The sequence below is a fragment of the Fulmarus glacialis genome, unplaced genomic scaffold (genome assembly GCF_000690835.1).
Source record: "Fulmarus glacialis isolate BGI_N327 unplaced genomic scaffold, ASM69083v1 scaffold2686, whole genome shotgun sequence".
NCBI classification, from domain to species: domain Eukaryota; kingdom Metazoa; phylum Chordata; class Aves; order Procellariiformes; family Procellariidae; genus Fulmarus; species Fulmarus glacialis.
The window spans coordinates 16,112-38,541 of NW_009216032.1; the positions used below are offsets into that span (position 1 = coordinate 16,112).

The 22,430-nt window shown below is 37.2% G+C and overlaps 1 protein-coding gene across 1 annotated transcript; it reads right to left on the reverse strand.

The window, feature by feature from the left end:
• Positions 1-876: 876 nt before the first annotated feature.
• Positions 877-22,430, reverse strand: RICTOR (RPTOR independent companion of MTOR, complex 2; the record flags this gene model as incomplete). Its single annotated transcript, XM_009579125.1, has 16 exons — positions 877-2,056; positions 2,226-2,364; positions 3,281-3,404; positions 4,180-4,332; positions 5,598-5,831; positions 7,224-7,308; positions 9,154-9,331; positions 12,920-13,949; positions 14,756-14,985; positions 15,640-15,746; positions 16,641-16,733; positions 17,505-17,592; positions 20,549-20,658; positions 21,539-21,617; positions 21,736-21,812; positions 22,266-22,430. Coding segments are annotated over 16 exons (2,967 nt in total), but the record flags the coding sequence as incomplete, so codon positions are not given.

The following is a 22,430-nucleotide window of genomic DNA, read 5'->3' on the forward strand; positions in this document are numbered from 1 at the left end:
TAGTGTTTGAAACTACTGTATAAGATATGCTAGCCCCATTTTTGGGAAAACTACATTATTTCCTTTGGAGTTTATACCACTATTTGGTCTACTGTGATTGACGTTTTGGTTTTACAGAAGCATTTATTTCTTAGGACCAGAGATGTCCAATAGTTACTGGTGTGGTATGTTTGCAAAGCATTTCAAAAATGCCTTGACACATAGATACATTAGTTGTGTCACTGACCACAGAAGAGTTGAATCAGTTTCTTTTTGCTCCTTCTTTCAGTGGGAACTCACGAAAAGATAATCTTAGGAACTAAATTTGACTATGAGCAGCAACTTACAATCTGCTTTACCAGAACCTGATGTTATGCAGTGCACATAAGAACTCAGTGAAGTGATAGCTGCAAAGCAGTGCTTATGTGGCAAGATGAAATTTCCAATAAGAACAAATACATTCTACATTTCACTAAGAATCATGTTTTACTTTTCACAGGACTACTTATTGAAATCTCCAGTAGCATAGCTATAAGAATAGAGTTATGAGCATCAGGATAAGTTTCACTTATCTTCACTTAAGTATTAATCAGACAATTATAAAAAATGGTAAAAGTGAATGGATAAAAATATGTTCTACTTAGTACAGTCCAGCTGAATTATTCACCTATATCAAAATCAAAGGGTAATCCCTTCTATTACAGGCATTCTAACAAAGATGGCCATGCTACTGTATATACACATTTGCATATATTTATATTACCTTCGTATAAAGGCTTCTGAATCTTTAGATCCATGATAGAAGTGATGGGATTCTTACTTTTGTTTTTTTAAGCTTGCACTCATTAATTTAGAAACCTCACTAGTAATGTGATAGAGGCAACTATTTCAGTCATTAACAGTCACTGTATCATTCAACTTTTGCAACAAGTCTTAAATACCAGTATAAAATTGTAAGTACTTTTGCTCCAAAATTTGGTACTTAAGGCTTTTCACTACAATTATTAGTACTATCTGATGCTTGATCACTCATCCACTGAAAATTCCAGTAAACCTTTGTTTCCATGGAACTTGGAAAACACTCATATTACGTCTTCTCACAAAAGCAGCAATGATTAAGTGTCTTCAAGTTTAGTTTATACAATATTCATTTATCTGATACAAATCATGCTTTTTAAAGGATTTTAGTTAAGAGTAAGACCAACATTCATACTATATGAGTGTAGAAACTGCAAACACATGCGTATCATTCAGGGAAAACAATCTGATTTCAGCATTTTAAGTTTAAATGATTTGTTATTTTTAAAATCAAACTGTAGTGAAAATCCTTAACTGGTTTAGATAAGATACATGTACATAAATGTAACGAAATTGGAGAGACTGCTAATAAAATGACTTACAACTATAGCAATATTAAAATAACTTAAAGGAAACCTCAGATTCACAGAGGCTTTTCTTTCTGTCTGAAGTTACAAACCCCCAAGTAGTGTTATAAACAGTACAAAAACCAACAGAGAAGGGCTAACATTAATCCCCTGGTGTCCACGATTACAGCACGGCTCCCCATTGCTGGCAATGGAATGCACCCTCATCTCTCTGACTCCTGGTATCCAGGGTTTAAAAAGCAAGGCATCGTTCTGCTTCTCTGGAACAGAATTGGAAGTCAATTAAAAAAGATGTCTCTGCATGTTGTCCTGGTTTTTTTTTAATTTATGGTAGAAAATGAAATGAAAACTTGTGGAGGTGTTCAGTGCTCGGCTCTTGCATATACTGGTAATTACTATTATTAAAACTATGGTAATGTTTAATAACTCCCCAAAGGGCTCAAAAGACTGGGGCAGTAATTGGTTGAGGAAGAAAAAGTTTTCAGTTCAGTCTTCAGGTACCAGTAGCTTCTGGAACGGTCTAGAAGGTGATGCTCCAAGCTTTTTATCCAGTCAGTCGGAGGCTGTCTGAGGATTTCAGAAAGTCTATATGCAATGCACTATGCGTGAGACAGAGGTCAGGATTCAGCTGATGTATTGATTACTGGCTGTTTCGTTGGTGTTGCTAAAATAGCCTCTGCTTCTTCATGCATCTAAGAAAAAGACAGATGACGTATTAATGTTGTTAGAGATTTTACTAAAGAGACATCATAAAATGGTTTCCTTTAAGACGTATCTGAAAGCATCTTTTATTCAGAATATGAAGCCTGCACCCAGCTGGCACATTTGGGTGCATCCAACGCATTCAAACCATCCACTTACTTGTAAGAACTGTACATCTTGAAATAGCTCCTGAATGAACCTTCGCGATGGAAGTCGAAATGTACAATGTGCTAACAAGTAGGACACCTCAGAGTAAAGGCATATGTCATCAAATGCTTGGGGATACTTCTCCTTAATTCTGAAAAACAGAAAAAACAGAATTTTTTAAGTCTTGAACAGACTTGATCATATTTAAAAAACCCCTATTCAATTAGATTTTGATTGTCATCATTAACAAAGTAGAACTCTTCAGTAATAGGCATTCTGGATCTGACGAAACAAGAAAACCAGAACAGACAGCATTATTTTGTATCAAACGGGAAGAAATCTGTATTAATGAGATGAAACAGAATACATAATTTGAAAGTTGTACAGAACTGCTGAGATCACCTAGTCTTAAAATAACAGATGTAGAAAGAGAACAGTATATCAAAGAATTGGCATCCACACGTACAGCAGTAATAAAAAATACAGAAAAGCTAACTTAATTACTTGTAAGCATTTCTGAAACTAAAATGAGCATTTCTGCATTTTCTTTTAGCAGTTGTATGTCAGTTTCCAATGTCACTAGCACAGAAACCTACAGGTTTTATTATAACATTTGGTCCCTGCGTTTATATTCCTATATTTTAACATGATTTTTTCTATAAATTAATTCCAGTAGTTGTACTCTTGCTCAAAGCAGATTTGTGTTTCTCAAGAAGTTACTTTCAGTTTGTTTCTGCTTATCTGATATATATTATTTGGTACAAATAACAAAAAAGAATTATCATTTCTTTTTTAAAAATGCGTGATATACAGGGTATGTAATGAAATATCACTACAGTTGAATTACTGATTTTAAAAAGACTGCAGAAGAGTAAGAAATCAAAGACAGAGCAAAAACACTAAAAGGAAAATTCTTTGCTTAGCTTTTATGTTACATTCAATCATTCAATCATATCTGCTTGACAATTTTTTGAGAAGTCAGAAATAAGGTCAATCACTATCCCAGAAATCTTATAGAATACATACAACTAAATATTGCTAAAACATCTGAAATGTACTGAACTTACGTCAGGAGTCCAGTTTCATGGCCCTTAGTTCCTACTGAACTACTCAAATTGATTACTAAACGTAAGACTTCTTTCCGCAGAAGTATTCTGCACACTGGTGTATCATCTGGGATTGATTTTACTCCTGGAAAAACAAATTAAACAGTATGGAGTTTGAACAGAATAGTCTTTGATTGTGTTAACCTTATGCTATGTAAGTCTGTTTTAGCACTCTATAAACACACACACACACACACACACACGTGTATTTATGTATGTATTCTGAACTAGCAACAAGTATTTCCACTGAAATTAAAACTTTAAAAAAAAAAACTATTTTCAGGAATTTTAACATATAAATATTTTAGAATGGTAAACTACCATTTCATAAATGGAAAATCCTGTAAGATTCAATTACAGTGCTGTCTCTACCACTAAATCATGTTGTAAACTGGTCGAGTGATAACCTGCTCTGATTCTATCAGACGCTGGAGAAATTAGCAATCAGCTACTTCATAAGAAATTAAGATAATTCAAAATGTAAAACACAAGCCTAAAAAAGAAATGTCTTTCTTTTTACAGAAATTCAGTAATTTTTTTAATTCTTTTTTTTTTTTAAATTAACACCAGTGTGGAAAAAAAGGCAATCAATTTGCTTGTAATGTCAGGTACAGAGCTATTTAACAACCTGCAGAAATGCTGCATAGCAAAAAAAGAAGGGCTTAAAAGTATGTTCTCCCATCTGGAGATGGTGGTTGTTTTTATTCTGGTTCTTTTGTTGGGTTTTTTTTGTTTGGTTGTTTTAAATAATGAGCATTACTTTGTTGCAGTATGTATAAATGAAATATTATTTTTCCACAATACCTAAAGAATACTTTAAGAATTATAGTCCCTAATAATCATAAGGCTTTCAAACTTACCTAGTACAAGCTCTGTACTCTTGGTGCTGCTAGCTGAACCATGGGATACTGCATCACTACAGCCTGAAATTCCAGAAAATTTGGAGGAATGCACATCTAAGTGATTGTGTATGGTCTGCCCACACCAGTCAGTATATGGAATGTCTGAAAAATCTGACATGAACAAGATGTTGCATCTTTGTTATTCACACTTTTCCTCACTTCAAATGCTTTTCTTATTTTTCAACAATGGTAAGCACGCAACACACTTGTGCACTAAGTACTGTGCATATAAACCAGCTGGAAACTAGATGTTGGATTTTGGACAAATCATGCTCAAAATGTCTAAAAATCACTTTTTTTGAATCTTAAAATACTCGAGTGAAAATAATCAACTTTTTAGACACTAGCAAAAACCTAAAAACTGTCATCACACATAGACCTCTTATTGACATATCCATGCTCTATTTTATGGAACATAATAAAAATGCTCTTGCATATGTGTAATTTTTTTTTGTTCATACAATTATTACAGGTGTTGCAGAAAAGGCTCTGACTTCATCAACAGAAAGATGTGACAAGTAAGATTATTCTGGGAGGTTTCACCATCCACAGCCTTTGACATTTTGGATTTAAAGAGATAAATACAAAATCCAAGCTTTTAATTGTGGCGCAGTTAACAGAACCACAGAAGAACATAGGTCTGAAGGGACTCCTGGAGATCACCTAGTTCAACCCCTTGTTCAAAGAAGGGTTCACCTCAAAATGAGATTAGGTTACACTGTGAAGAGCTTCCGCTTACGTTCAACTGGAATTTCTATTCCTACAGGACATGTTTGTGGCCTCCCGTCCTTTGGCTGTGTGCGTCTGACAAGAGCCTGGCTCTGCTGCACCTGTAATCCCCTTACGCTATTTGAAGACTACATTTGGGATTTTACTGGCCATCCGTTCTCAGTACTGAACTCAAGCTCAAACTCAGCTCTTTGGGCCACCCCTCACACTTTGTACATCATTCTCCTTGCCAACAGTACTCTATGTGTTACTACCCGAATGTGTAACACTGTTGTAAAACAGTGAGGATTCCTATTAAACATCCATTACTGGATTATCTTTTTATTACAGACATTGCAAAAAGGTGTGTAATTGCAAGCTCTGCAGAGCAGAAGTACTAAATAAGGTTTCAAATTTTATATTTTGATAATCTCTTACAAATATTTAAAAAACATGCAGGCACCCAGACATACTAATAACACCAGAAATCGAAAAGCTGGAAATGACCACAGAAATACCATTGGTTGCACAGTGAACTTATTACAGAGAATTCATTTCAGGTCAATAGTCAGTAAGAAAAAAACCTTACAGATTGATCAATTTTAAAGATGAACAAAATTCAATATTTTTATTTAGTTTTATCACACTTCCCCACAAGGAACACTAACCTGCACGACTGTATGAAGAGTTCATTTTGTTGTTAGGCTGATAACCCAGTATTTGAATGCAGACACAGTAAAGGCAGTTTTCATCTGTGTGCTCCTGTAGCCCTGTATCCTCTGTATTTTCTAAAAACTGAGAGGCATCTGAACGGCTGGTATTCATTATTTCTGTGAGACTGATCTGCTGTCGGAGCATCTGAAAAGGGCTTTTGACAACATCACTTGTACCTGATGGAAGACCTGTAGATAAGCAATTAGACATCACAAAAAACCAAACCCAAGCAACCAACATTATTTCAATCAAATTTCCCCTTTTAAGCCTTTTAAGGCTGGGGAGAGTGTGTGTGTGTGTGTGAAGATCTAGAAACGTTTTTTTTGAGTGGTTGAGCTCCCAAGAGTGTTAGCATTTGGGAAACAGACATCACGTTTTAGTCCTGGCTTATCATATATAACAAAACATTGCAAAGGACAGAATTCAACCTCTAAACACACATACTGTACACACATACTGTAAGAAGATATGTGGTAAATCCTGACATTATATCAACATTAGTAATAGTAATACCCATGTAACACTAATATGTTACCAATTTTCATAGTGTCAAACAATATTAGTACAACAATATACCAGATGTTGAAATGACACGTGTACCAATGAACACAGAAACACAATTTAAAAAACTGTAACTTAGTGCCTGTAATAAGATGAAACTAGACTCAACAAGCCAAAGACACTTCAGTGACATGCTCTTCCCTCGGAAAATACCAACAAATACAATTTTGTACCAGAGTTACTTTATACCGAAACTTAGCAAACTACAGAAACACACTTTCAGGAAAATAATCTTTATATATTACATTAACAACACAAAAGGAAAAAAAAAAAATCAGTAAGGTATGTCTATTTGGATGTTCAAAGTGCTTGTAATAAAGTTCAAGTTAACTAGGAGGCAAGACAACAGCTATCCTATACTACACTTTAGGACCAATTTCAATGCTTCTTTTTCAGCTGTCCTACTGAAGAGACACATATTGATGCCCTACAGATTTCTGACTACTCTGGAGTAAAAAGGAAGTGCATTCCAGAACAAGCCAGGCATTACAGAGCACTTGCACTTCTCTTGTACCATGTCCCATCACCTCTGCTGATCAACTGTCATGGAAACATCACAGAAAGACAAAGTTTACTTTCTGAAATAGAAACCTAACACCTTTATTGGTTCCTACAAATTCATGTGTAGGAGGTCAAAATGTAACATTGTGCTCAATATGTGGCATACATATTTTATCTTAGCTTAAATTTTGTTACTTTCTTTAATGCAGTATCACTATCAGTCTTCGATTAGCATTAGCTCATATTATAAGCAAAGATACGTACATTTTCCTCCTTCTTTTATTAGAGCAGGACCAAGCTTATATTGCTTTGAAGCATCACCACATTATCCCAAACTAAATAAAACAGGGAATTAATGGCCTGCTATCCTAAATCCAGAACACAGCTCTCAAAACTTAACAGCTAAAAATAAATTTCCTTTTCTGTAAGGAAAAAAATCAACAAATAAACCAACACCCCACCCCAATCAATGTACAAATAAACAACAGAAAAGTACAGGAGAGGAACAAAACCAGTACCTCCTGTATCAGGTGCAAAGACCCTAGCTCCACGGTCATCAAATGGAGGTGTGGTTTTCTTCTGGAAATACGGAGTTTCCTTTACCTGGAATATTCAAGTGAAAATGAAAATTAGCACAGGTGGTAACCATATAGAAAGGAAAAACAGATTTTATGAGGAAGTCAAATGTTGTCCATTCTTTACTTCAGGAAAAAGATCTAATTAGAGGAGGAAATTAAGAATGGGCCCCTGAATACTAAGAAAAGCAAATGAGAAAAACATACATTTGTGAATGAACATTTATTAAGCAAGGCTTATGAACAGTTAGTAGATGTTAAAACAGTGGTGTCAGGCTGTCAGGAAACGAGTGACCCAGAAGTGGCTATTAATGATCTGTCCATGATCACTCTATACCATTGGAGATCTTGGAGGAGCAGTGCAAAAACACGCAGGACATCTAACATGTTGCCTGCAAGATGTTGTAGAGTCAAGACGTGCCTCAACTCTCCAAAAAGAATTGAGAGAGAAGAAATTAGGCAACATAAATATGTCACAAAGACTGTGGAGGTGTTGTGGTTTAACTCGGCAGGCAGCCAAACACCACACAGCCGCTCGCTCATTCCTCCCCCACTCCAGTGGGATGGGAGAGAGAATCGGAAAAAAAGTAAAATTCATGGATTGAGATAAAGACAGTTTAACAGAACAGAAAAGGAAGGGAAAATAGTAATAATGATGATGATGATGATGATGATAATAATAACAATGGTAGAATATACAAAACGAGTGATGCACAATGCAATTGTGTTGGCACCTGCCAACTGATGCGCAGCCTGTCCCCAAGCAGCGATCGCCCCTCCCTGACCAACCCCCAGTTTATGTACTGAGCATGACGTCATATGGTATGGAATACCCCGTTGGTCAGCTGGGTCAGCTGTCCTGGCTGTGCCCCCTCCCTGATTCTTGTGCACCTGGCAGAGCATGGGAAGCTGAGAAGTCCTTGACTAGTGTAAACATTACTTAGCAACAACTAAAACATCAGCGTGTTATCAACATTCTTTTCATACTGAATCCAAAACACAGCACTATACCAGCTATTAGGAAGAAAATTAACTCTATCCCAGCCGAAACCAGGACAGAAGGAGAAACAAAAAGTAGTCATTTCATAAAGGGGGAACAGAAGCAGGTATGATGAAAAATCTTGCCTTTGCTCTAGCTTTAGTAATTTTTTGAGATTAGTAATAAAGTAATTTAGGTTTGAAAGGCATAGACTAAGTCAACTAAAAATAAGGAAGCCCACTGATCTACCGTTGACGTAGACCATGTTCTGTTTTTGATATTAAGTAACAGAATATTAAACCCTGTGATGCATCAATTTGTTAGATGGGAATGTGTTTTAGCCAAGTAGAAAGAGGAAGGCAATTGATAAGATACTTAAAATAATCTGTTTTAACTTAAATATATATATCTGTGAGGTTAAGTAAAGACAATGTAATTTAATGCTATGATGATACATACAAATAAACTAATATTTAATCAAGATCATGGTAGCAGGAAGTTAACTGTGTGATTATGCACATCATTTATGGTTGACCAATGAACACATCAATTAGATGGCTGTAAAGAGGTATTAACAAATGTCCACAGACTATGCTAATTTTAGTATAAAAGCTAGCTGTCAACTAAAAATCTTATGACAGCATATTTATTCTACCATTGTTTAACACTATTCTAACCTAGTCTCTGTCATTATATGCCTGATAATACAAAACAGACTAGCGATTTTTTGTAAACAGGGTTAGAAAAGAAACTCTTGTTCTCCAAAATACATTCCTCTAAAGTACCACATCCATTTTTCCTCATTTCTCTAGATCTATTCTGATGAAAAGGCAAGAGTTGACTACCTTTCAATAAGAAAATGCAAATGAACCCAGTAAGGTTTCAGATACATACCTGAAATATTTCATTGATATCCACTGGGAGAGCAAGGCCAATGTAATCATCAGAGCTACCATATGTAGCATTAGAAACCATGGAGCGAACAGAAGAGGAACGCTGAAGTGTGTTTTGGTTAATAGGACTTAATAAATCTTCTTTATCTAACGAAGCATAACTTAAAGCTTTCATGAACCTGTAACATTGAAATAATAAATCACAATCTTGGTAAATCTCTCATTCTGGCACATTAAAAGTAAGGACTGCTGACACAAAGACTATCCTCACCTTCCCACTGCAGAACCCAGAGCTTGTTACTCTGTCAAATTACAGTTAACAGACTCATTGCTTTTTTCTGTATCATATTGTATTGCATGGTTTGACAGTTCCTCAGGTAAATTTTTTTTCTTTTAAAATTCTGGGACAGGGACTTGAAAGATAGCAGGATGGAACTTCTGCTTGAGGAGCTGCCAACCCTGCAAAACCACACATTTTCTCCAACTTACCAGGCTTTGAAGATTTACAGCCCAGACATGGTCAGTAAAGATTTAAACTTTTAAACTGCTAACTGCCTCATTTTGACCTGTACATTGAATGTACCTTCCCCGGATATTCACAAACTCCAAGCTAGGCAGGCACATCCCTGCAAACGGAAAGCTTGAGCCTGCTAAGGTACCAGCAATGCAAGCAAGGAACATTTTTTCCCTGTACTCTAAAGGAGCCACTCATTGTCACCCAAGCATGGAGGAAGAATTTGCTCAACGTGAAAGCACAAAGAACAAACTTGAACCCGTGCAGTGAGCATAGCTGACTGTGAGAAGCAGCCTGAGGAACAAAGAAAGAAATCTGTTGGGAAAATGAGGCAGGAAAGAGAAGGCTGGAGAACAAGTCCTCAGTGCTGATCAGAGTCCTGATGATGGAAATTTCACATTTGGCCATTTGTTATTTTACTTCTCATTGAAGATAAAAACCTATATATGTTTTCTGCTAATCAACCTATGTAGATGGTCTATATGCAGTGGATTAAAGCTTTCTAGTAAAAAGAGACACACCTCAGGAACAGTAAATTTTTATTATATTACTGCAAATTATCATACATTGGGAGGTAAAGTACAGTAAACATTCGATTTCTTTATTTTCTGCCATAGAAATAATTTTCTATCATTTTTTGTTTTAAATGGGCAATTAAAATGTCTTCTTATCCCTATCAGGTTAACAGATTTATACTGAGATAAAATTAAATTATGAAGGTTTGACCATGTAAGGTTCAAGACATTATCATGCAATGGGAATGCACAGAACACAAATTATAGGATATCAATAGTTTTCTTGCTACTAACTAATTCTGACCAATGCTAATGACAGTAGCAGTGGACTTACAATAAAAGTCAAGCTATACTTCAAAAGGACGAGAGGAAATGGCCTCAAGTTGCACCAGAGGAGGTTTAGATTGGATATTAGGAAAAATTTCTTCACCGAAAGGATTGTCAGGCATTGGAACAGGCTGCCCAGGGAAGTGTTTGAGTCACCATCCCTGGAGGTATTTAAAAGACGTGCAGATGTGGTGCTTCGCGACATGTGTGGTGTACTCGGTAGTGTTACATTAATGGTTGGACTTAATGATCTTAAAGGTCTTTTCTAAACTAAACAATTCTACGATTCTATGATTCTAAAACCCAAGAAGTTACCAATTGCATTAGTTATTTAATAATAAAGCATTCTACAATTACTCTCAAAATAAAATTAAAGATAGAAGTATTAATCCTAATCATTTGTCTCTGCTTTTCCTGGAAGAGCTAACAGATATATCATTAGTAGTGATAAAAACCGGTAAGTTTTCATGAAAGCATGTCTGCAGGTGATAGGGTGAGAGCCACAATCAGGATTTGAGACATGCACATTAACATTTTTGGTTGGTCTTTAAAGACAGAGATAGAAAATTTATCCTCACAAAATAATTTATGCAAAGGAATAAACTTTTCAACCTTTTGAATGAAAACAATAACTAGAAACATCACAAAAATCAATTTACAGCTGCTAGTTACTATGAACACACGAATTTGTCAATGAAGCATGAATCAAAGAAATTTTTCTGAAGACTGACAGAAAAATAGCCTTGGCAGACAAAAAAGACAGAATGTTTCTTTCCAATTTATTACTTAAACAGCAGTGAAAGACAATATTTAGCTGGAAGTAGTAACATACTCTGAAATTAAAAGGACCACAATTATTCATTGCATACACTCAGCTGTAACCAGTAAGAAAAACACATATACTAGTTACATCATAGTCTTTCCACTCAATTATATTAGTAACCAACACAATCTGACAATCTCTTGTAATATGTACATCTGCAATTTTTTAACCTTCTCAGAGATACAAGCCCTCCAGCCGTTTCAGTTCAATGTTAAACAGGTCAGCTCAAATCCTTGAGCCTAACCACTGATACAAGAGATCATGAACAGCTAAGCATCAGGAATACCGTTAGTATTACATTGCATGCAGAGCCTCAGGATGAAAGTCCACTGCAACAAGGCTGTTTTGCCTTAAGGGCATGACTGCAAGGAATGATACATTACTACAGCCACAACCGAACCCGCACTGCCACTGAAATGACACTGATTTGTTCCTGCATTAGCACAGGAAGCCAGTGACAGAGCAAGGAACAGCACTTCTGGTTTCCAGGATAGTGCAGCTTAACTACTGAATCATCCCTAATTTAATCAGCACACTCAGTCTTGGTCTAACTTAATTGAACACAGGGAACAAAACTTATCTTTTATGGCATCTTTGCAGAATCATGTGAAAATATCAACAAATGAATGTTGCTCTTATTCAGGACAAAAATGCATAGTAATAAGCAGGCACTATATACACTCAACTGGTTATACGGAGTGCAGTTCAGGGACTGGGCAATTGCTGCTCTGTGCAGGAAGCACATGACTAACGTACTTTCTCTTGTCTGAGAAAGGATGTTTCGGTAAGAACAAAGATATAAAGTGTCTTTCCCTTTCAATAGTAATGTGAAAAGCCAATGCAGTAGCTAAAGATTATTTGAGAGGAAAAATTTGGTAGAAGAGCTTTTAAGAGAAACTTGTTAAGCACTGACTGTAGCTGCTGCCAACAGTGTCAATGTCAAGAGCTAGATATCTTATGTAACTATCCAATTAGTCTTCAGAACATCTAATACTAGTCAAAAATAAAGAGGTGATGCTGCCATCTAAAAATAAACGCTATAGGTAAAATCTTCGCTCTGTTGTAGCTAAGAAGCCAAATCACATTCATATCAGTGGTACCAGTATCTCACCACTGGCCTCAATGCCACAGTGAACATGAATATAGCATATTGGCAGGAGTCCCTGTCCTAAAACCTCACTAAGTGACATCGAGAGAAAATTCTCTTCTGAAATATAACTCTGACTACATGGGCAATTTTCTGTGATTGCAACTTTAGTAATGTTAGCAGTGCAATTGCATTTAAACATTAAAAAAGTTAAACAGGAAGCCAATGTGAAAAAAGGAAACATCTTCCTTTGTTACTAACAGCATTGAAGGGGCTGAGCACAGTGACAAAAGCCGGGCTTCTCTGACAGCACTTGCAAAGTTGAGAATTCTATTATATTATTCTCCTAATATCAATACTGCTTTCAGTGAAGTTATCAATCACTCTGGAACAGCTGCCACTTTTAGCTGAAGTTGGAAAAAAAATATTAGAAAGATACTTTTCTTATTTAATTGCTCTTACAGCTTTGAAGTAAGAAAGGAGCACATAATAATCTCTTACCGGCTTGGGGTGAGCCGAGAATCCAGGCTGCCAGACTTCATGGTAATAGTGTCAGTAAACAGCACGTCCTTTGCTGGAGATGCTAGGGCTTCTGAGTGAGACAGTGAAGGATGCATTCTTTGCTGTTGTAAGCGTTTTAGTGTAGCATAGCCAAAGGCATCTCGAGAACTTGTGTAGCTAAAGTTATAGTCAGCAAGACTTTTTATCGTAGCAAGAGAAGGAGCTTTAAGAGACTGGGCTCTTCGGGGAAGTGTATGAGAAGACCCTGGCAGTACCAAGGATACAGAGTTGGATTTTGAGAGAGGCAGGTGGTTAGACTGTGGTGTTGAACAGTGACTTGGTTTAACTGTTTTTGTGCTCACCACAGTACTCAAACTTCCGCAGTCAGTATCTACATTTGTAGTGTCCACACCTACAGTCTCTCTTGAAGGGCTAGAGCTCATTGAGCTTATGCCACTTGTTGTGGTATCTGTATTAAAACTCAGGCTACGACTCTTGAAATGTGTTTGTGTAGTACCATCTCCTATTAGCCTTTCTCTGCTTGTGTTTTCCCGGTGAATTTCATTTCCAAGACCTTTTGGCAGCTTCAGATCATTTTCTCCAATACTTGGGGTACTATCAGTATCTTCCATGTGCTTACTTCCAACAAAAGAAGTTTCTAATCGTAAAGTCTGGATTTTAGGAACTCTGAAAACAGGGTTGAATTCCTCCCCAGCAGTAAAGTCTATGCTACCGGAAGGTTCTGTTACTGTACGATTTCTCCTCAGGCCTGATTTACTGTCAGATGATGTCAGCTTTCCTCCTTTTGGATCACTGCTACTTCTGTGTTTTTTATTAGGTAGAGTAAGAGAGTTCAGAATGCGATTTTTCACAAGTCTACTAGAAGAGAAAAAAGGAAAGGGACTACGGTCTTTGTCCTTTGAAGGTCCAGGTCTGTCATAAAATATTTGTTCTGCATCTTCAGTAATATCTAGGAAGAACGTACTAGTGGAAGTACTACCAAAACGGTCATCCTCCATGATGAACATACCTGAAATTATATGAGATATATGAGACTTTGTCACTGAAAACGAAGCATTTCTTCAAAGTGTATAAGCTATGTTGTGAAAAAGTAAGCAATTCTATAGAAGCCAAAGTGGGAGACTATGCGATTTACTGCAATTTTAATTCAACATTTTTTCTGCAGAACTTAGTAGTGTAAATCAAGTATCTTGAGGAGTACCTGAGCTGAAGGTCTCATTGCTTCAAAAGAAAAGCCATACTATCTTATCTCAGTGCAAAAGTCCAGCTACTAGGATTACAACTGATGTGCTCCTTTAATAATATCTAAATACAGTATACTTCTGGATTTAAATTCCAAATATCCATAGTAAAGTTAAAATGTATTAGACACTCAAAATACAAGAATTTAAATACAGCAATACTCTGTGTGCATGTATATACACACAGAATATATGTGTTTGTATTCTAGAATATTCCTTTGAGGACACTCAAGTAAATATATCTTTATACCTAAGCATTGAGATTTCTGCAGGGTATTACAGCAAGCTAACATGACTTGAGATAAAAACTAATAACTTACCCTGATGTTAAAATTTCTTACTTCTACACCAAATGTAAACCTAAGACACTGTTCTCTTCCTTCTCACTTGTCTACATCTCTCTGAATGCATGTAACTCTGTTCCCTCGCTTGCACTCTTCTTTCTTGTAATAGCACCATTACACCATTTGCCTGAACCTCATCCTCCCAAAAGGTTGGTAAGAACACCAAAATGCTGTTTTGTGGTGGGTTTTGGTTTTTTTTTTTTGCTTGTTTTCTTGTTGTTGTCACTTACTTGAAGGAGCAGATTCACTTTCACTGTTATGCCTAGAACTAGTGGACTCAGAGTTCAAGCTAAGAGTGCTGGGTATAGAAGAAAGTTCATTGCAGAGCTGCTCCATGTCATCAGGGACCACTGGCCAAGGCTGTCTACGACTGTGTCTCACTGCATCCCAGTTGTGATGCTTCAAAATGTCACATCCTTGTTTAGTTTTGGCTATTAGACCAAGCACGTAGACACAGGTTCTGTATTTAATGTATATATAGAAAAAAGAGCAACAATAATAGCATCTAATTTAATTAAACTTATTTCTCTTTTGAAAGGAAACAGTTTCAAAACAATTCAGCAGAAACTTCACAAAACTGCCAAGTAGCTTTTTGTTCATTTTTATTTGTAGATCAACGGAAGCTTAAGAAATGCAGTAAAATATCTGAGAACAATACACTATTCAAAAATAAAAACTAATTATTACAAGAGCCTGATTACATAAAGTAGAAAAGTACCTCCTCTTTAAAAAAAATAAAAAGACAAACATTAATGAAGTAGCCATCTATTTATGTTTTTAAAGAATCAAAAAGAGATATTGAATAAAAATGATGGAATAATAAATTGATTCCAACAGAGATATATGTAGCAAATATTTTAATTGCTTTTTAAAAAAGGAGAAAAGTAGTATGTATCTTTTTTCATAGGTTTCATTTGCTTACTGCATGTTCTTTCAGACTTCCTGTACAATTCTGCGATTGTATAGGACTGAGATTGATACTCAGCCATCAACGATCTTTAATAACTGATTTCCAAGTAAGTGCAAAACTATATTCATGTAAATTAGATAAGGCTATTTGAAAACCTATGGCAACTACATTTGTATATTTTATGTATAAATAAGACACACATACCCTCTAACAGAGAGAACCTCACAATGTTGGGCAAGTGCCATTATATCAGGAATTACATTCTCCTCTTGAAGCAAGTTAAGACCCCAATTTGATGATCCAATATTGCCCTAGAATAAAAGTTTGTCAAGTAAGTTTTGATTTTGATGTGATCTGCAGCACTATCAGTGTAAAGATTTCGACATTTTTGTTTGTTGGTAGTACAGTTTCAAGCCACATGTTCTTAAAGCAATTAGAGATTTGAGCACCCTTTTTGGCATTTCCTAGTTGTCCAAATGCAAAAAAGGACTTGGCACACTATGTATAATACCTAAAACTGCTCACAGTTAACTACTATGTATTCCTCATTTTACCAATTCTACTACAGCCAACAGTATGATCTTGGTTTAGTCATTTTATATTCCTTTTACACAGGCATTTTATTGCATACCTACAGTATCTTCCAGTAATACTCACCTTGGACAAATGTTCCAAAATAAACTTTGGGCAAGACGAGACAGAAGCAGACAAACAGTTGAGGTGGCAAAGCAAATTTAGAAGTGTGGCTTCAAGAGACACAGACACTAGGTTTTCACCTATCCCAAGTACCAAGGATGTCATGACCATATATATTCACAAAACAACAGTGGCAGCCAACTTTCTTCCAGAAACACTGAATTTTGGGCCACCGCAGTAAACACATTAAAATCAGACCATAGCAATTTGTAACTACTGGTTCCATACTAATACTTTTGCTACATGTGGCAATCTGTTCTTTTTATTTGTTAAAAAAGAAGAAAAAAGGACAGAATGACTTAATAAAAAACTCAGAACAAAAAAGGTGCAGTGAACCATTTTCAATTGAAAGTCCAATTAGGTTACAAACACCAACTTGGAAAAATCACACACGTTTGATGACAAAACCCCTAATTGATGATTTTATGGGATTTTGCTTAGTTATTTCAGAATCAAGAGTCATAACAGAACTCAAACAACTGCAGAAAGTTTGTAAATCTATTACTAACCAAGGCCCAAAGGGCTGCTTTCAGCTGCTTAATTCCTTCCCACTTATCCAGCATCGGGGAGCGAACAGTGTAACTTAGATCTGTAACAATACTCTGAAGGGAGAAAAACAGAAGGAAAAAAAAAACCTCAGTGGAAAACGACAAGGAGACCTCAGTCAAACAAGTTCTCCTGCATTTTTAATAAAAGGTAAAACACTAATTTAAAATATACACCCTAAAATGAACAGTAGTAGTTCTGGAATAATAAGCATAAATTAACAGCAGTGGTAATGCAAGTAGAAAATTTTAATGTAACCACTGACTGCATCAAGTTAATTCAGATTTTATAAAGATTACAGATTAATCAGACTAACACACTGCCATATACAAGCTTCCTCTTGAACTTTTCAACTATCATATTCAATTCATTACATCATCTTACAAACCCACATTAAAAGTGAATTCATTTAAGCAACTATGAACTGGCTTAGAGTTTGTTTTCTTAGCTTTTCAGGATATTAGAAAGTAGATTTTATTCCCTCATCTCCACGTTTTTGTATGCATAAAAGGATAGGCACAGTTTTACTTGTCAACATACAACTTACACAGACTGAAAAATTATTTCTATTGGGCAGTTGCTTTCCATTCTAACATTTTGGTAGCCATTTTAAGAAAAATTGCACGGTAGTTCTCCGATATTTCAGTGTCAGAAAGAAATTTTACATGAGACTAGATGGCAAAGACTGTCTTCACAACTTTTTGGCCCTGTATAACTTAAGACTTTCATAATCAACTTATTTTGCAATGACTGTTTAAATGCCATCTCTTAAGAGGTTTACAGTACTCTTTAAAATCTTTCAAGTTATAAATAGTTACTATCCTCACCTGAGACTCCAATAAATGGCAGCCCGTTTTATGGTGCACCAGTTGGCCATAAAGGTGAACTGGCAAGTAGACGTGTGGTCGCTGTAATCTGGCAGAAAGAGAAATAATATGCTTTCCCAGCAATTCTGACATTTTCTTCTAAAATAAATTACATGGCAGTGTAATGAATGAGTTACTCTCAAGTTTTTTCAGATGAAGAGAATTCTTTTGGAGAATTTAGAATACAGTAGAATGGACTACACTAGACTATTTCAGTTGGAAGGGACCTATAATGATCACCTAGTCCAACTGCCTGACCAATTCAGGGCTGACCAAAAGTTAAAGCATGTTATTAAGGGCATCATCCAAATGCCTCGAACACTGACAGGCATTGGGCATCGATCACCTCTTCAGGAAGCCTGTTCCAGTGTTTGACCACCCTCTTGGTAAAGAAATGCTTCCTAATGTCCAGTCTAAACCTCCCCTGGTGCAGCCCTTTCACCAGCTTTATTACCCTCCTCTGGATGCATTCAAGGACCTTCACATCCTTCTTAAATTGTGGTGCCCAGAACTGCACACAGTGCTCAAGGTGAGGCTGCACCAATGCTAAATACAGCACGATAATCACCTCTTTTGACCAGCTGTTTATGCTGTGTTTGATGCACCCCAGGATGCAGTTTGCTGCACTCTGGCTGCCAGGGCACACTGCTGACTTGTATTCAGCCTGCTGTCGACCAGCACCCCCAGATCCCTTTTTTTGCAGGGCTGCTCTCCAGCCACTCCTCTCCCAATTTATTCTTGTGCCCGGCATTACTCCGTCCTAGGTGCAGAATCCAGCATTTGGTCTTGTTAAATTTTATCCCATTAATGACTGCCCAATGCTCCAATCTATCTAGATCCCTCTGCAAGGCATCTTGTCCCTCAAGAGAGTCAACAGCACCTCCCAGCATCATCAGCAAATTTGCATTCAACTCCTGCAACTGGATCATTGATAAATATGTTGAACAGAACTGGCCCTAGAATTGAGCCCTGAGGAACACCGCTGGTGATGGGTCACCATCCAGGTGTAGCCCCATTCACTACAACTCTTTGAGCTCTGCCCTTTAGCCAGTTCTCCACCCAGTGCACTGTAAATCTGCTCATCCCAACAACTTGTCCAGAAGGATGCTGTGAGAGACAGTAGCAAAAGCCTTATTAAAATCCAGAAAATCTACATCCACTGCCTTCCCTTCATCCAATAGGCAGGGGACATTACCATAGAAGCCTATAAACTTAAACAGGACTTTCCCTTTGTGAACCCACGTTGACTGTGCCTGATGATTGCATTGTTCTTTAAATGCCTTTCAGTAGTACCTGGTATGATTATCTCCATAATTTTTCCTGTAACTGAGATTAGCCTAAGAGGTCTGTAGTTTCCCGGGTCTTACCTTATGCCCTTCTTGTACATTGGAATAACATTGGCTAGCTTCCAGCAGGGACCTCCCCAGACTCCCAAGACCTTTGGTAGATGATCAAGAGGGGTCGTGCCATAACATCTGCTAGCTCCTTCCGTACTCCGGAATGAATCCCATCAGGCCCCATGGATTTGTGAACATTCAGCTGATACAGCTGGTCCCTTACAATTTTAGTGTCCACAAATGGCAAGTCACTGTTGACACACTGGGCCTCTGAATCAAGGAACCAGGCAGCCCAAGGTCTATCAGAATAATTAAAGACTGAGGCAGAAAAAAGCCTCTGCTTGTTCTTCATCCCTATTACTCAGGTGACCATCTTCAACAACTACGGGTCCAATGTTTTATTTAGACCTCCTCTTGCTATTAATGTACTTGAAAAAGCCTTTCTTGTTATCTGAAACAACACTGGCCAGTTTCAATTCTAATTGAGCTTTGGCCTTTCTTGTCTTCTCCCTGTATATACGAACCACAGCTCTGTAATCTTCCTGCAAAGCCTGACCTCACTTCCAGAGACCATACAATTTCTTTTTCCTCTTGAGCTGCATGAGGAGTTCCTTGTTCAGCCAAGCTGGTCTTCTGCCTCGCTTGCTTGACTTATGACACAGGGGGATTGCCTGCTCCTGTGCTTTTAAAAGGTGGTTCTTAAAAACTGACCAGCACTCATGGACCCCTAAGCCCTCAAAAGCAGATTCCCAGGGTACTCTGCTAAACAGCTTGCTGAGTTTGCTCTCCTGAAGTCTAGGGTAGCAACTTTGCTGTCCTTTTTTCTCATTACACTGAAAATTTTAAACTCAGCCATTTCATGATCACTGTGGCTGAGACAACCACCTACCATCACATCCCCCACGAGTGCTTCCCTATTCACAAACAGCAAGCATAGGAGGGCATCTTTCCTAGCTTGCTCACTGAGTATTTGTGACAAGAAGTTATCTCATACAAACTTCAAGAATTTCCAAGACATGCTTGTCACAGAAATATGGTATTCCCAGTTGATGTCTGGGAAGTTGAAATCTCCCATAAGGACAAGGGCTACCCATCCAAAAACTTCTCCTAACTGTCTATAGAATGATGCATCAGTCCTACCATCCTGGCTGAGCAATCAGTAGTAGACACCCACTACAACATCTCCTTTGTTTCCCATTCGCCTAATCCTCTCAACCACACCATCACTAACTGTAACAGCTGTACAATCAAACCTCTCTGTTACATATAGAGCAACACCTCCACCTCGCCTGCCCTGCCTATCCCTCCTGAACAGCCTGTAGTCCTCCATCCCAGCACTCCAATCGTGGGACTCATTTCACCAAGTCTCACTAATACCAATGATATCATAGCTCTAGGAACTGACCAACGCTTCCAGTTCATCCTGTTTGTTTCTCATATTGCGTGTGTTGGTGTACAAGCATTTCAGATACGCTCCTGACCCCTCCATGCTCCCAAGAGCAGTGTAAATGTTCCCACTCACACTGCCAGCCTCAGGCGATGCCATGCCAACCCTTAGCTTATCTACTGAAATCCTGTCGGTATCCCCTTCCCCCATCGATTCTAGTTTAAAGCTCTCTCGATAAGTCCTGCCAGCTTACATCCAAAGACGCATTTTCCCAAATTTACCTTTGGTTGCTCCGACGAACATAGTTATCACCATCAACAGGTTTGCGGTATGTTGTAAGTGCTTCATTAAGTTGTTCTTCAATCAATTCAACATACTTTAAGTTATATTCCTAAAAGAAGACAGACAAAGGTTGACACAATACATTTAGTGGTTTACGTTTTTATAGTACAGTACTTTATAAGGAAGGAGTAACTGAAGTGCTCCTTAAGGAAGGCTGAACTTCTTTATGATCTGAAGGTGGGGCTCACCAAAGTTACTGCACTTCATACATACAATGAGTTTGCAGAGTCAACAATTGATTCCATAGTTCTTTCAGTGAATTTGTTAAAAAAGGAAGGAAAGAAGGAAATACTTCACATCTGACTTTAACCTGAGTAATCTCAACAGACCACCACGCATTTCAGTATTCCTAGAGAAGTGACAGCTTATAAATTAGTCAAAAAATTGCCAACAGGAATGAGACCAAGCACTTATAATCAATTACAAAAACAAAATAATGTATGAACAGTTTTGTTCTAGTCATGACAATGATGCATTTTTCTTAGTGGTCTTGTGTTCCTATTTACTTCCTAACAGCGTAAGCTAATTCTATCTTCAGGAGCTCTAGATTTAACTTTAATTAGCAACAAGAAGAGGTAACACATATCTTGAAACATAGTATTCCTTTACAGCTTCTCTAGATCTAAAGACCTTACACAACAGCCTATTTAGAAAGTCACTACACTCCTGAAATATTTGCTGAAAAATCAGAATTATATAAAAGGCCTGGGTAAATAAAAAGCTCGCATTTGCAGAGTAGCTATGGAACTGTAAGTCCCTGCCAACATTTTTCAGCAAAATCGTAAGTCACTGAGCTAATAAATGCACTGGCATTAGCAATACATGTATATGAATATGCAATATTTTTAAGATTCTTTGACCTGCTAAACCTGCATATTCACACCCTTCCTCCTCCTAATATCAAGCACATCTTTTATTCTTAGCATTACCTTTTGCCACTTTTCCATTTGTTTTGTTACATAACCTCTTTCATTTAGATATGAAAATCCCTTTGGGATGGACAGAAATCTGTAAAGTAAGATCAGACAGTTAGTACTCCACTTAAAACAAATCACGTTAATTTGAATAAAACCAAACATTCACTTGTTTCCACAGTGTAAGGTCAAACAGCATATTCAACATTTACCTTAGGAGTAGAAGCAAACCCTTGTCTCCAAGATGAGAAAGAGCTGGTTTCATTTGGATAAGGGCATGAAGATTGGCCTAAAATAATTAAAAATGCATAAGGAGTATCTGACCACTATATAATTCTGAAAACTACAACAATTACAACAATCTGCCAGCAATGAAGCAGCAAGTTTTTCACAAAAGGAAGTCTCAAACAGCACTAACCTCATCCTAACATTATCCACTTTAGGTATCTTCTGTCATTAAATATATATTACTTCACAAAAAGTATAATGATCAAAACAGCTGAATTAGTCTGAATTCATATTTAAAAGTAGGCATAATCCAGAAGTCTACATTTTCTTATCACTAATACTGCAGTATTTTCAGCAAGGGTGTCTATAAACTATTATGAAGTCCATCAAAGACAATCAAGAAAGGAAACCATCAGCTTCTTGCATACTTTTACTTTGCTACTGGGGGAGGGGGTGGGGAACAGCTTACAGAGTAGCATACCAAAAAGAGGTTGAAAAGGGAAAGGATGCTCACCTTGTCTTCACATGCCTCATCTAGAATATCAAGTGCCTCGGAAGAAATAGTTTTATTTTTATCATGTAACTGGGTCACCAGTAACTCAATCCCCCAGTTGCTGAAGAACTCTACATTTGCTCTCAGTAATACTCGTAAGTGTTTTGTTGCATACAGCCTGCAGCT